Consider the following 12,983-nt stretch of genomic DNA (forward strand, 5'->3'; position numbering starts at 1 on the left):
GAAAGCAACTCAAGACTCAATGGGAGCTCTGACAGAGAGCCAATGTTTATTTGTGTGGAGGAATGTGGATCCGACCCCGTTTAAATGGCCGCAGTCAAAGTAAACTTTAAATGGTGGGTGGTATGAAGTCGGGTTCATTTAGACTTCAAACGAGTAGCAGCAGTTACATGGACAGTATGCACTTTAAAAACCTTCTTTTGTACTTCTTGACCCAATAAAGGCAAAAATCAAGATGTCAGTTTGGTCACTCAAACATCAAAATAAATTAACTTAAACTTAAAAAATAATGTTTTGACCTAATGTGAACCAGAACTGTGCTGGGAGAGGAGTAAGAAGAATAGAGAGTGTAACAGTCTAATCACATTTTAGGGAGGAAGGCCTACAAAAACCCGGCTGTCGGAGTCTATCGATCCGCTTCGGAAAGTGGGCGGAGCGACTCCGCTTTCAGGTGTAACAGACAGGTTCTCGCGTTAATCAACAGGAAGTGACATTATCAGGGAGGATAAATAAAAACACTGGAATGTACAGTAGCTGCTCGCCATTAGATTTGCAGGTCCAGCTGGATCTTGTGCTCGAAGACTGCGATGAGGAGCATGATGCCGAAGCCCAACAGGATGCCGGCGTTCTGCAGCAGGAAGAAGCCGCAGTGGCTGAAGCCGTGATCGCCCGCATCGTTATGTAACATCTCCGGCACCTGAAGGGACAAGGGGTGGAGTCAGCAGGACAGGGTACAGGAAACCCTAGTGTCAGACAACATCACACCACCAGGGGGCGACGCTGCACGCCTCTACCCCCTCATAGCAGCTGGCAGTGATGGTGCCTGTGAAGAGGCCAGCTGGCAATGGCGAAGAGTCACCTGTTGTTGACCGGCTGTCAATCATCCACTCACCATGTCCACAAGCGCCACGTACATAAAGAGTCCCGCTGTCAGGGCGAAGATCCACATGGAGATGTTCTCCGCGTAGTGTCCGATCAAGATGCCCACCACCATCCCAAAGTACGCCATCACGGCCGACAGCACGTTGTACAGGATGGCCTGACGCACAGTCATTCCTGCCTTCAGCAGCACCGCAAAGTCACCTATATAAATATATAAATATATATAAATAAATAAATATATAAATATATAAATTTGACCGACAATAGTGCACACTCAACACAAGTAGTGTCCTCGCGAGCGGCTAACGTCCCTTCACAGTGCAACTTAAAAATAATCACACATTTTCACGTACCTAGCAGCATATAAACTACGTTATTTACAAGTACCATTATCACTGGAGGACTAAAAAAACGAGGAATAGCTAGCTAAACATGCTACAATGCACTGCTAAACCAGAGCTCTTGAATGTAAACAAAGGTAGGCGGCTCAATATAAATATCAACAATAATGAAACCAAGTAAAGTAGCTGTATCTGGTCAATACATCAGTGATTAAACAATATCATTATCACAAAATCTTATTTTGTCCTTTTTGTTATTGTTTTCAAACTCAGGAAATAAAAAGTCAATAGTAGTTTTTGCTATAGCTTAGTTATTTTGCACTATAATAATCACAAAAAAATGTAATCATTGATATTCTTGGATTGCAGTTGTGATTAAAACCTAAATCATTTAATGATCCTAAAAATGCACATTGCCTTACCTCTGTAACTACTTGGTATCACTTAAATCAGTAACAAAAATGTGTAGTATCGTCCAAAACAGATGTAAACAAAGTCTCTGCAGGTTTCAACAAGTCAAATTTAAGACTTTTTTAAGACAATATTGAATCAAATTTAGGACCATTTCACATCCATACGGACAAAAAAGTACAAAGACATGAAGGATAATCAGAAACCCAAAATTAATTGTAAGTTAGTATATCAATGCTGCTCCTTATTCATAATAATAATAATATTAATAATTATAATGGATTAGATTTAGCGTATAGCACTTTTTATAGTGACACTGAGATTTACTCCACATTCACACATTGATGGTGATAAGCTACATTTTGTAGTCACATCTGCCAACGGCGACTCATTTCACATTCATACACCAGTGTAAGTGACACTGGGACCAAGGTGGGTAAAGTGTCTTGCCCAAGGACACAAGTTACTAGGATTTCGTACCAGGAACCCTTAAGTTTCTGGACAGTCGCTCTACCATCAGAGCCACAAATTCAAAATCAATTTAATTTAGCTAATTTTCTATCTGGTATACATTTAATATTGAATACATTTTCACCTTTTTTTCATGAATTTTTGGAAAATATCTTGCAACTAAACAAGGACTAGTTATTACTTTGGCGTGACGATGACATTAACATATCTTATTTGCTGTCCTCACCCAACCATTAACTGAGAGTAAGACAATCTTTATAGTTTCTAATGTCCGTTGCTGTATCAACTTGGAGAAAACATTAGGTACTACACTCATACAGACAATAACTGCAACAAGTTCCTTGAATTTTTCACCTCGAAAATTAAAAAAAAATCTGCTTATTTATCATACAAACATAGCATAGTCCCATTCAAGACATCCCAGCAACTTTCAGCACACATTGCTCACACTTCATCCCTACATCGCAGCAGGAGGTCGAGAAGATCATCTGCAGATCAAAACCATCCACATGCTCCCACGATCCCCTCCCTTCTCCTCTGCTCAAAACACACAACCTTTCCATTACCCCTCCCATAGCAAAAATATATAATCTTTCTCTCCAAACAGCCAACGTTCCACCCTTTCTTAAAACAGCTCTAATAAAACCCCTGCTTAAAAAAACAACCTTAAACCCGAACTCTCAAATTACCGACCCATTTCAAATCTCCCATTAATTTCCATAATCCTAGAAAAGGTTGTTTCCATTCAGCTTCACAACCACCTCAAATCAAACTACCTTTATGAAAAATTCCAATCCGGTTTCCGCCCCTCCCACAGCCCAGAAACAGCTCTCATCAGAGTCACCAGTGCAGAACAAAGAGGATTTGATGCCGTTACAGCCCTACATTTTGGATTAAAGATTCGAAGATTTTAGAAATGTTACAACAGAAAGTAACCAGATATTAACAGTAAATTAGCAAGTAGATTAATAATAGTTTTGAAAAAACTGTACATACCCGTTTTCAAAAAAAAAAAAAAAAAAAAAAAATAATAATAATATATATATATATATATATATATATCCATTCATTTTCTACCGCTTATTCCCTTTTGGGGTCGCGGGGGGCGCTGGAGCCTATCTCAGCTACAATCGGGCGGAAGGCGGGGTACACCCTGGACAAGTTGCCACCTCATCGTATATATATATATATATATATATATATATATATACCGTATTTTACGGACTATAAGTCGCAGTTTTTTTTCATAGTTTGGCCAGGCTCCAGTGCGATTTATATATGTTTTTTTCCTTCTTTATTATGCATTTTCGGCTGGTGCGACTTATACTCCGGTGCGACTTATACTCCGAAAAATACGGTATATATATATATATATATATATATATATATATATATCTCGCATTATAGATCTTAGGCCGGCTCTCTCTCATATGTATTATACATATAGAGAGAGAGAGAGAGAGAGAGAGAGAGAGAGAGAGAGAGCCGGCCTAAGATCTATAATGCGAGATATATGTATATATATATATATATATATATATATACCGTATTTTTCGGAGTATAAGTCGCACCAGCCGAAAATGCATAATAAAGAAGGAAAAAAACATATAAATCGCACTGGAGCCTGGCCAAACTATGAAAAAAAACTGCGACTTATAGTCCGAAAAATACGGTATGTATATATATCTCGCATTATAGATCTTAGGCCGTCTCTCTCTCTCATATATATATATATTAGAGATGCGCGGATAGGCAATTATTTCATCCGCAACCGCATCAGAAAGTCGTCAACCATCCGCAATCCACCCGTTCTAACATTTGATCAGAACCGCATCCGCCCGCACCCGCCCGTTGTTATATATCCAATATAGACGATGCAAGGCATTAGTGAGGTTATAAAGCTTTTGCCTGTTAAAGAAAGGAGACTGATCCAATGCAGCACAGACATTCGCGTGCCACGCTGTCACAACCCAGACGCACACCAGTGCGCAATCATATGGGAGCCGCGCTGAGCGCACCTCCAAGCGCGTCTCGCTGCCGGCGACGGCCAGGTATATGGGCCCGACGCTCCAGCGCCATCCATTTTCAGGGCTAGTTGATTCGGCAGGTGGGTTGTTACACACTCCTTAGCGGGTTCCAACTTCCATGGCCACCGTCCTAGCTGCTGTCTATATCAACCAGGGTGAGCCCCACCCCTTTCGTGAGCGCACTGCGCGCGGAGTGACCCCTGTTACGCGCCCCCGGCAACAAGGGTGGCGGGCAGGTAAGCTGCGCGGGCGGAGCGCGCGGAGTGACCCCTGTTACGAGCCCCCGGCCACGGGGGTGGCGGGCAGGTAAGCTGCTTACCTGCTGCACGTGACGCCGGCCGCGGCGAAGGCGGACGAGGCGGGGTGTCGGTGCGGTGGGCGCGGTGGTGACCTTGGACGTGCGTCGGGCCCTTCTCGCGGATCGCCTCAGCTACGGCTCCCGGTGGGGCCCTCTCGGGAGAAGGGGCCTCGGTCCCGGACCCCGGCGAGGTGTCCCTTCTCCGCTCCGTAAAAGTGTCCATCTCTTTTTTTTTTCTTTCTTCTGTTGTGGCATATGCTGCAGGTGCCTGCTCGTTTTTCGTATGTGGGTAACAACATTTAACTATGTATATATATTTCCGAATTGGTTTAACTGCCACCCGCCTGAATCTATTTAAAATCTAATTTTTTTTATTTCAACCACCCGACCCGACCCGACCCGCGGATAAAATGTAATTTTTTTTTATTTCATCCGCCCGATCCACGGATAATCCGCGGACTCCGCGGTTGTGCCCGCAAACCGCGCATCTCTAATATATATATATATATAGATAGATCTTGGGCCATATCTCTAAAACTGGCCATATTTTTCTTGCCAGACTTCTGACCCTCATATCCACATCAGAGCCGATGAAACTCACCCAACTCGTGGGGCAGCTCGTGACAGAAAACTGCCACAGACGTGCTGAGGCCGCTGGACAACCCCTCGCTAAATGCCGCTCCTGCCAATCAAATTACATATCGATCAATCACCTCCTGAGCAGGAAGTGAGTCATTAACAGGAATTTAGAGGCTCACCAATGGCCAGGCCATCGCTAAAGTTGTGCAGGCCGTCGCCCATGATGACCATCCAGGCCAATGTGGCCACGCCCGCCTGCTGGAAATGGTGCTCAGGGTAGGAGTGGGCGTGGCTGTGGGGGTGGTGATTCTGGGAGTGGTGGTGGTGCAAGATGTGGTGGTAGTCGTGGTGATGGTGGTGCAAGCTGTCCGCCTGGCCCACCGTGTCGTGGAAGTGGGAGTGGCATTTGTTTTCGCAGTCCTCGGCCGTGTAACCCTGCGCCGCCGCCGCCGCTGAGGTCTGCAGCATCACCTGCTCCTCTTCCGCCACGCCGTCGTCCTCCGTGTCCGGATGGTCGGCGAACACCCCGCCTCCGTTGGTCTCCGGGTCTGTGTAAGGACAAGACGAGCGGGCTCAGACTACTTCCTGAATAATAAAAAATAAGTTGTCAAGTGACTTCACCTTGGCTCGTCTTCACGTCGTCATCCCCCAGAGCTAGATGCTTCTCTGGGTCCGACTTGTGGTTCTGCTTCTTCTGCACACAGCCAACACGTGTCAGCACATCACCATGACGACCGCAAAAGCCCTCTAACCTTCTGTTTCTTGTCCTTGTACATTTTTCCCAGGGTGAGGAAGTGTTCGATGAGAAACATGAAGTAGACGCCACTCAACGCGGTCAGACCTTTCCACACGGCGTCCAGGTCTTCTTCGTGCTCGCCGTGTGCGTGCTCCAGCCCGGAATGTTGGTGATGGTGTCCGCCCTGAGACTGGAGGAAAGCGCGGGGTCGAACACATGAAGCGAAAAACTAGATAGCGCACGGCCAACACTCACGTGGGGGATGAGGTGTAGAAAGGCGTCGCCGCTGAGCGTGCCGACGGCCAGCGCCACAAGGAAGCTAAGGAGGAACTTGAAGAAGACTTTGCCCATGAGGGGGATGAGGACCACGCCCAGCAGCGACAGGAGGCTGATGACGGTGATGGACACAAAGCCGCCGAGCCACGCTGCCACACACAAAACACTCGTGTCAGCCGCACACGCCAACGCCACTTTGCACTCACGAGCTCACCTGTTGTGATGTCCTTGATGCTTTGATCGTGTCCATGGTGCGTTGGGTCTGAAGAAATGGTGGTGCTGACCTCACCATGCATGTGCTTAAGCTCACCCTTGCCTTCATGAAGGATGCAGGCGCCGGTGTCTATCTGGTAGAGGAGGGTGGGGCAGAGGTACCGGAAGTCAGCTAGGGTCACGCCCCCTTCTTTTGTCATCCCGTGTAGGGAGAGGATGCTAGAGGCGTTCAGACACTGAGACCAGAGAAGACACAAACTTGTTGCTATGGTGACTGACAGCTGCCAATTTAATGTAACTTGTAGACGCACCTCAACATCATGGTCCACCTGCTCTCTTGTTATGTCACGATGGTCACGGCCGTGTTCATCATGATCATGATGCTCATGGGCGTGGTCATCATGATCATGATGCTCATGGGCGTGGTCATCATGATCATGATGTTCATGGGCATGGTCATTATGATCATGGGCGTGGTCATCATGATCATGATGCTCATGGTCATCAAGAATACGATGTTCATGATGGTCATCCGAGCTGTTTCCCACTGCGTGCATCGAACTTCCGGCGAGCAGTCGAACTTCAGAGCCGTTGCTAAATAATTGCGAGCCTGCGTCCATGCTCCGCTTCTGATGCTCTCTGGGTCTTTCAGAGGGTTCATGCGATGTACCGTCGTCATGGTGGTGGTGATGATGGTGGTGTTGTACGGTCACGCTCCTGACGCGTTCCAAACCCACGCTCTGGAGAAGGCGCTTCAGGCCCGCCAGGGAGATGGTTCCATTTTGTCCATACCTACAACATCGCTTGACAGATGTAAAGTCTGGCTTTGCTTCGGCCCTCTGTTTAAAAAGGTGCTCACCTGTTGAACAGAGCCTCCAGTTGTCGTTTCTGGTTCTGCTCAGCTCTTTGCAGGTCCACAACACCTGACAGAACGTGCGCAGTAGACGTGCCGCAGTCTGAGATGCCCGAGACGTCTCCAGCCGCAGAGGACACGGTGAGGAGGAACATCAGGACCGCGACGGCCCCCCTCCAGTCCTCAAAGATCATCTCAAAATACAATTCACTCTGCAGAAGATCAAAATATTTCACATTAAGAGCTTGCAAACACGTTTACATTTTCTTAATATTTAGGTTGGCTTCCTGTACTTAATCTGCGACATCATTCTGCAAAGTTCTACGTGATATATTATTGGGGCTGTCTAGAACTCAAGCCCCTTAAAATGAACATACTTTCAAAATAAAGGTGCGTTTCCCTCACGTCATCTGCTGACCATTGGACAGCGACAGAACGAAGGCAAATTGTTCAGTGGTGAAAAATGTTGCCAAGAATAATTCCGACCTGTATATATATTGTGATATTAAACGTACTGAAGAACCCTCACACTTTCTGCGTGGAGTCGACAGACTGTCAGAAGCTGCTCGTCCTTAACAGATGGGACACTTACAAATGTAATTATGGCTGAAGTATCCTCACCTCCTCCGTGAGCTAGCTCCGTTAGCATAGTGCTAGCTCCGGTTAAACTTCCATTGCACGTCGCAGCCGGGTGCCCGTAGGCCCTCGCCGGCCTGTATCACATTTGCCGGTAAATGTCAACAAACGCATAATACATGTACATCTGAGGGACAAATTGATTGCCAGACGTCCAACTCACTCCCGCCGTGCGCATATAAACACAAGCACGTTGTTTTATGCGCTCGGCACCAGCCCAGTGTCGTGTGCACAAAGGCGCTCAACCCGGAAACAAGCCGCCATCGGCGCCATGTTTCGTCTGCGGCTGGCAAAGCGGTCCGAAACGAACATTTCGACGAATGGAAGCAGCTTACATGCGGTGTATGCACAACGTTTTGGACGTCTCTTCTCCGTGGTGGCTCTTCTTTGGCGTATCCCAGTCCAAAATTACTCGATAACGGCTCAGCTGTGGTGCCTTCAAGGACTGCGGGAAATCAGAGCGATAGCATAGGGGGTGGGGTGGGGGGAGGGCGCGGCAAATACTACGGCCGCATTGTGATTGGCTGTCTAAAGAATTAACCACACTAGTAGAGTATGTCACTTTCTGCTCATACACCAGCAAATTAAAGTAAAACTCAACTTTGTATAACCTGATAATACTCACACGATTCCATCAAACACACATTTTATTAAAGTGCCCACTGCTCCCCTCACCTCCCAGGGGGTGATCAAGGGTGATGGGTTAAATGCAGAGAATGATTTCGCCACACCTAGTGTGTGTGTGACAATAATTAAAGTTACTTTAACTTTAACTTTAACTTTATAGTCACAGCTTGTAGTTTCCCACCAACAGGAACGCAACGTTAATATCTAACTAGACTTAACTTGTTCTCAAGGATAAACACATTTAGATCAACAAACACAAAAAAAACCCAACATGTGACATTATGGATAATTGTAAAGTCGAAATAATGAAAATATTCAGTGAGCTGTCACTCGTTTACAGCAAAAGTCCATCAGTTTCTGTGTAATGTAATGCAGTGTTTTTCAACCACTGTGCGTGCCGTGAGATACAGTCTGGTGTGCCGTGGGAGATTATCTAATTTCACCTATTTGGGTTAAAATATTTTTTGCAAACCCGTAATTATAGTCTGCAAATGATGTGTTGTTGGTGAGTGTCTGTGCTGTCTAGAGCTCGGCAGAGTAACTGTGTAATACTCTTCCATATCAGTAGGTGGCGGCCGGTAGCTAATTGCTTTGTAGATGTCGGAAACAGCGGGAGGCAGCGTGCAGGTAAAAAGGTGTCTGATGCTTAAACCAAAAATAAACAAAAGGTGAGTGCCCCTAAGAAAAGGCATTAAAGCGTAGGGAAGGCTATGCACTGAACTGGCTGAATGCTGGACGACAAAGGCAAAGTACATCCGAACATGACATGACAATCAACAATGTCCCCACAAAGACGGATACAAACAACTGTAATATTCTTGATTGCTAAAACAAAGTAGATGCGGGAAATATCGCTTAAAGGCAGACATAAAACTGCTACAGGAAAATACCAAAAAAAAAGAGAAAAAGCCACCATAATAGGAGCGCAAGACAAGAACTAAAACACTACACACAGAAAAACAGCAAAAAACTCTAAATAAGTCATGTCGTTACAGTACACCTACTTTGAGACAAGAGCTATATTGATGCATGGTTAGTTATGCTTTAAATTCATATCCAACAATTGCAACAACGACTTTTTATTGTCAACTGAGTTTTGTTTTTTAATGATTTCTGCTGGTGGTGTGCCTCCGGATTTTTTCAACACTAAAAATGTGCCTTGGCTCAAAAAAGGTTGAAAAACACTCCTGTAATGATCCTAAAGCAGTGGTTCTTAACCTTGTTGGAGGTACCGAACCCCACCAGTTTCATATGCGCATTCACCGAACCCTTCTTTAGTGAAAAATAAAATGTATTTTTTTTTTTTCAAATTCAAGAAAAAGTAATATGTTTTTTTTACTGGTGCACAAAATGAACCGTGCATGAACATCACCTTGTTCAAAGAACAAAACCAACACAATGCATGAACTCACAACTAATTACAAACCTTACACACATTACCATGAATTGATTAACGTGAACCCCGACTTAAACTAGTTGAAAAACTTATTCGGGTGTTACCATTTAGTGGTCAATTGTACGGAATATGTACTGTACTGTGTAAACTGTACTGTTTCATATAATGTATTCTCTTCCTTTGCAATCTCCTAGTAAAAGTTTCAATCGATCAATCAAAAAACCTGCAAATCAGATGGAAAATTAGAGGGAATATTGTTTGGGGGTATCCATAATACGCTGATAGGGAGAAGTTTTTATTTACACGATAAGTCAGATGTGTTTTTACCCCTGAGGCCAACTCACCGAACCCCTAAGGCCCGATCGAACCCAGGTCAAGAATCACTGTCCTAAAGGGTATTGTTGGTATTATTATTCATGTGTTGCTGTGAATGAATGGATGAATGCAGCTGAGATAGGCTCCAGCACCCCCCGCGACCTCAAAAGTGACAAGCGGTAGAAAATGGATGGATGGATGATTTTTATATAGCGCTTTTTCACAATTGTCCCTAAGCGCCTTGCATTGGAAAACCCATACATTCAAGCCGGGTGGTGGCAAGATTTGATTGATTGATTGAAACTTTTATTAGTAGATTGCACAGTACAGTACATATTCCGTACAATTGACCACTAAATGGTAACACACAAATAAGTTTTTCAACTTGTTTAAGTCGGGGTCCACGTTAATCAATTCATGGTAAGATAGATTTCTACCAGTGTGGGTGGCACTGGTAGAAAGGTAGGTGTCTTGCTCAAGGACACAATAGCAGCGACTGATGGCAAATGCTGGAATCGAACCAAGAACTCTCAAGTTTTTGGACAGCCACTGAATGAACCACTCCGCCCGTGTGTAAATTGCTTCAAGTAATGTTTTGTGATGTGACGTGTTAATTCTGGGGTGTAAAAGATCCAGTCACACTTTTCTAGCAGATATATTTTTCAGATTTAACTCACTTTTCTCAGATTTAGCTTATTTAATTGCATTTAAGTTTAAATTCTTTTTTGTATATTTTTTTGTAATTGACTCTAAATAGTATATCTAAATGTTAAATCTAAATCCAAACGCTAAATCTTAAATCTAAATCTTAAATCTAATTCTAAATCCAAAATCTAAATGTTAAATTTAAACCCAAATGTTAAATTCAAATGTTAAATATAAATGTGAGCGCTAAATGTTAAATCTTAAATCTAAATCTTAAATCTAAATCCATCCATCCATTTTCTACCGCTTGTCCCTCTTGAGGTCCCAGCTGCATTCGAACGGAAGGTGGGGTACACCCTGGACAAGTCACCAGCACATCGCAAGGCCAACACAGATAGACAGACAACATTTACACTCACATTCACACACTAGGGCCAATTTTTAGTGTTACCAATCAACCTATCCCCAGGTGCATGTCTTTGGAGGCGGGAGGAAGCCGGAGTACCCGGAGGGAACCCACGCAGTCACGGGGAGAACATGCAAACTCCATACAGAAAGCCCCGAGCCCGAGGATCGTACCCAGGACCTTCTTACCGTGCTGCCCCTAAACTCAAATGTTAAATCTAAATCAAATCTTAAATCTAAATGTGACCAAAGATATACAGTATATCTATATATAAAAATATACAGTACAGGCCAAAAGTTTGGACACACCTTCTCATTTCAATGCGTTTTCTTTATTTTCATGACTATTTACATTTTAGATTGTCACTGAAGGCATCAAAACTATGACACCTGTGAAGTGAAAACCATTTCAGTTGACTACCTCCTGACGCTCATCGAGAGAATGCCAAGAGTGTGCGAAAAAGTAATCAGAGCAAAGGGTTGCTATTTTGAAGCAACTAGAATATAAAACATGTTTTCAGTTATTTCACTTTTTCTTGTTAAGTAGATAACTCCACGTGTTCATTCATAGTTTTGATGCCTTCAGGGACAATCTACAATGTAAATAGTCATGAAAATAAAGAAAACGCATTGAATGAGAATGTGTGTCCAAACTTTTGGCCTGTACTGTATATACAGTACATACATATATATATGTATATATATATATATATATATATATAAGGGAATAAGTGGTAGAAAATGGATGGATGGATATATATATATATATATAAAAAAAAAAAAATATATATATATATATATATATATATATATATATACATATATAAATATACACATCCATCTATCCATTTTCTACCGCTTGTTCCTTTCAATTTCGTGGAGGGTGCTGGAGCCTATCTCAGCTGCGTTCGGGCGGAAGGCGAGGTACAAACTATATATATATATATATATATATATATATATATATTTTTATATATATATATATATATATATATATATATATATATATATATATATATATATATACAGTATATATATATATATATATGTATACATACATATTAATATATATATATTTATATATACATACACATATATATGTATATATATATGTATACATATATATATGTATATATACTGTATATATGTATATACATATATACATATACATATATATATACTGTATATATATATATATATATATATATGTATATACATATATACAGTATATATACATATATATATACTGTATATATATATATATATATATATATATATATATATATATATATATATATATATATATATATATATATATATATATATATATGACATCATCTGGTACAACCCCCCATACAGCAAAAACGTCTCAACTAACATTGGACACAAATTCCTCAATCTGATTGACAAACACTTTCCCAAAGACAACATCCTAAGAAAAGTATTCAACAAGAACAACATTAAATTGAGCTATAGCTGTATGAACAATATACGCCAAATTATCTCAAACCACAACAAAACAATTGCAAATGAGCCGTCGGCCCCCGGACAGAGCGACTCCAAAACCAACAAAGGCTGCAACTGTGGAAAGAAACCTGATTGCCCTCTCAACGGGGGGTGCTTACAAACATCAGTTGTCTACCAATCTAAGGTAACACGCAAGGACATTAACACATCCGACACATATGTAGGATTAACCGAGGGAGAGTTCAAAACCAGATGGAACAATCACAAGGCTTCTTTCAGGAACCAAAACCTGCGGAATACCACAGAACTCAGCAAACACATTTGGGACCTCAAAGACAATAATGTTGAATATTCAATAACATGGCAAATTCTTGCACCCAGCACACCTTACAATAGTGGTAATAAAAG

General features: G+C 42.6%; 1 protein-coding gene across 2 annotated transcripts; it reads right to left on the reverse strand.

Moving 5' to 3' along the window:
* Nucleotides 1–16: 16 nt before the first annotated feature.
* Nucleotides 17–8,194, reverse strand: slc39a6 (solute carrier family 39 member 6). 2 transcript variants are annotated; one of them, XM_061979161.1, is made up of 11 exons: nucleotides 8,056–8,194; nucleotides 7,091–7,296; nucleotides 6,543–7,023; nucleotides 6,233–6,467; nucleotides 5,998–6,167; nucleotides 5,759–5,932; nucleotides 5,628–5,700; nucleotides 5,186–5,554; nucleotides 5,029–5,109; nucleotides 890–1,080; nucleotides 17–694 (listed from the first exon to the last, which is right to left on the reverse strand). In XM_061979161.1, the coding sequence occupies exons 2-11, from the start codon at nucleotides 7,276–7,278 to the stop codon at nucleotides 542–544; spliced, it is 2,115 nt and encodes a 704-aa protein (XP_061835145.1). In that variant the 5' UTR covers nucleotides 7,279–7,296; nucleotides 8,056–8,194; the 3' UTR covers nucleotides 17–541. The 2 variants fall into 2 exon arrangements, with proteins under 2 accessions (XP_061835145.1, XP_061835144.1); XM_061979160.2 differs by lacking the exon at nucleotides 8,056–8,194 and adding an exon at nucleotides 7,706–7,930.
* Between the last annotated feature and the right edge of the window lie 4,789 nt (nucleotides 8,195–12,983).

Source organism: Nerophis lumbriciformis, linkage group LG19, assembly GCF_033978685.3.
Source record: "Nerophis lumbriciformis linkage group LG19, RoL_Nlum_v2.1, whole genome shotgun sequence".
NCBI classification, from domain to species: domain Eukaryota; kingdom Metazoa; phylum Chordata; class Actinopteri; order Syngnathiformes; family Syngnathidae; genus Nerophis; species Nerophis lumbriciformis.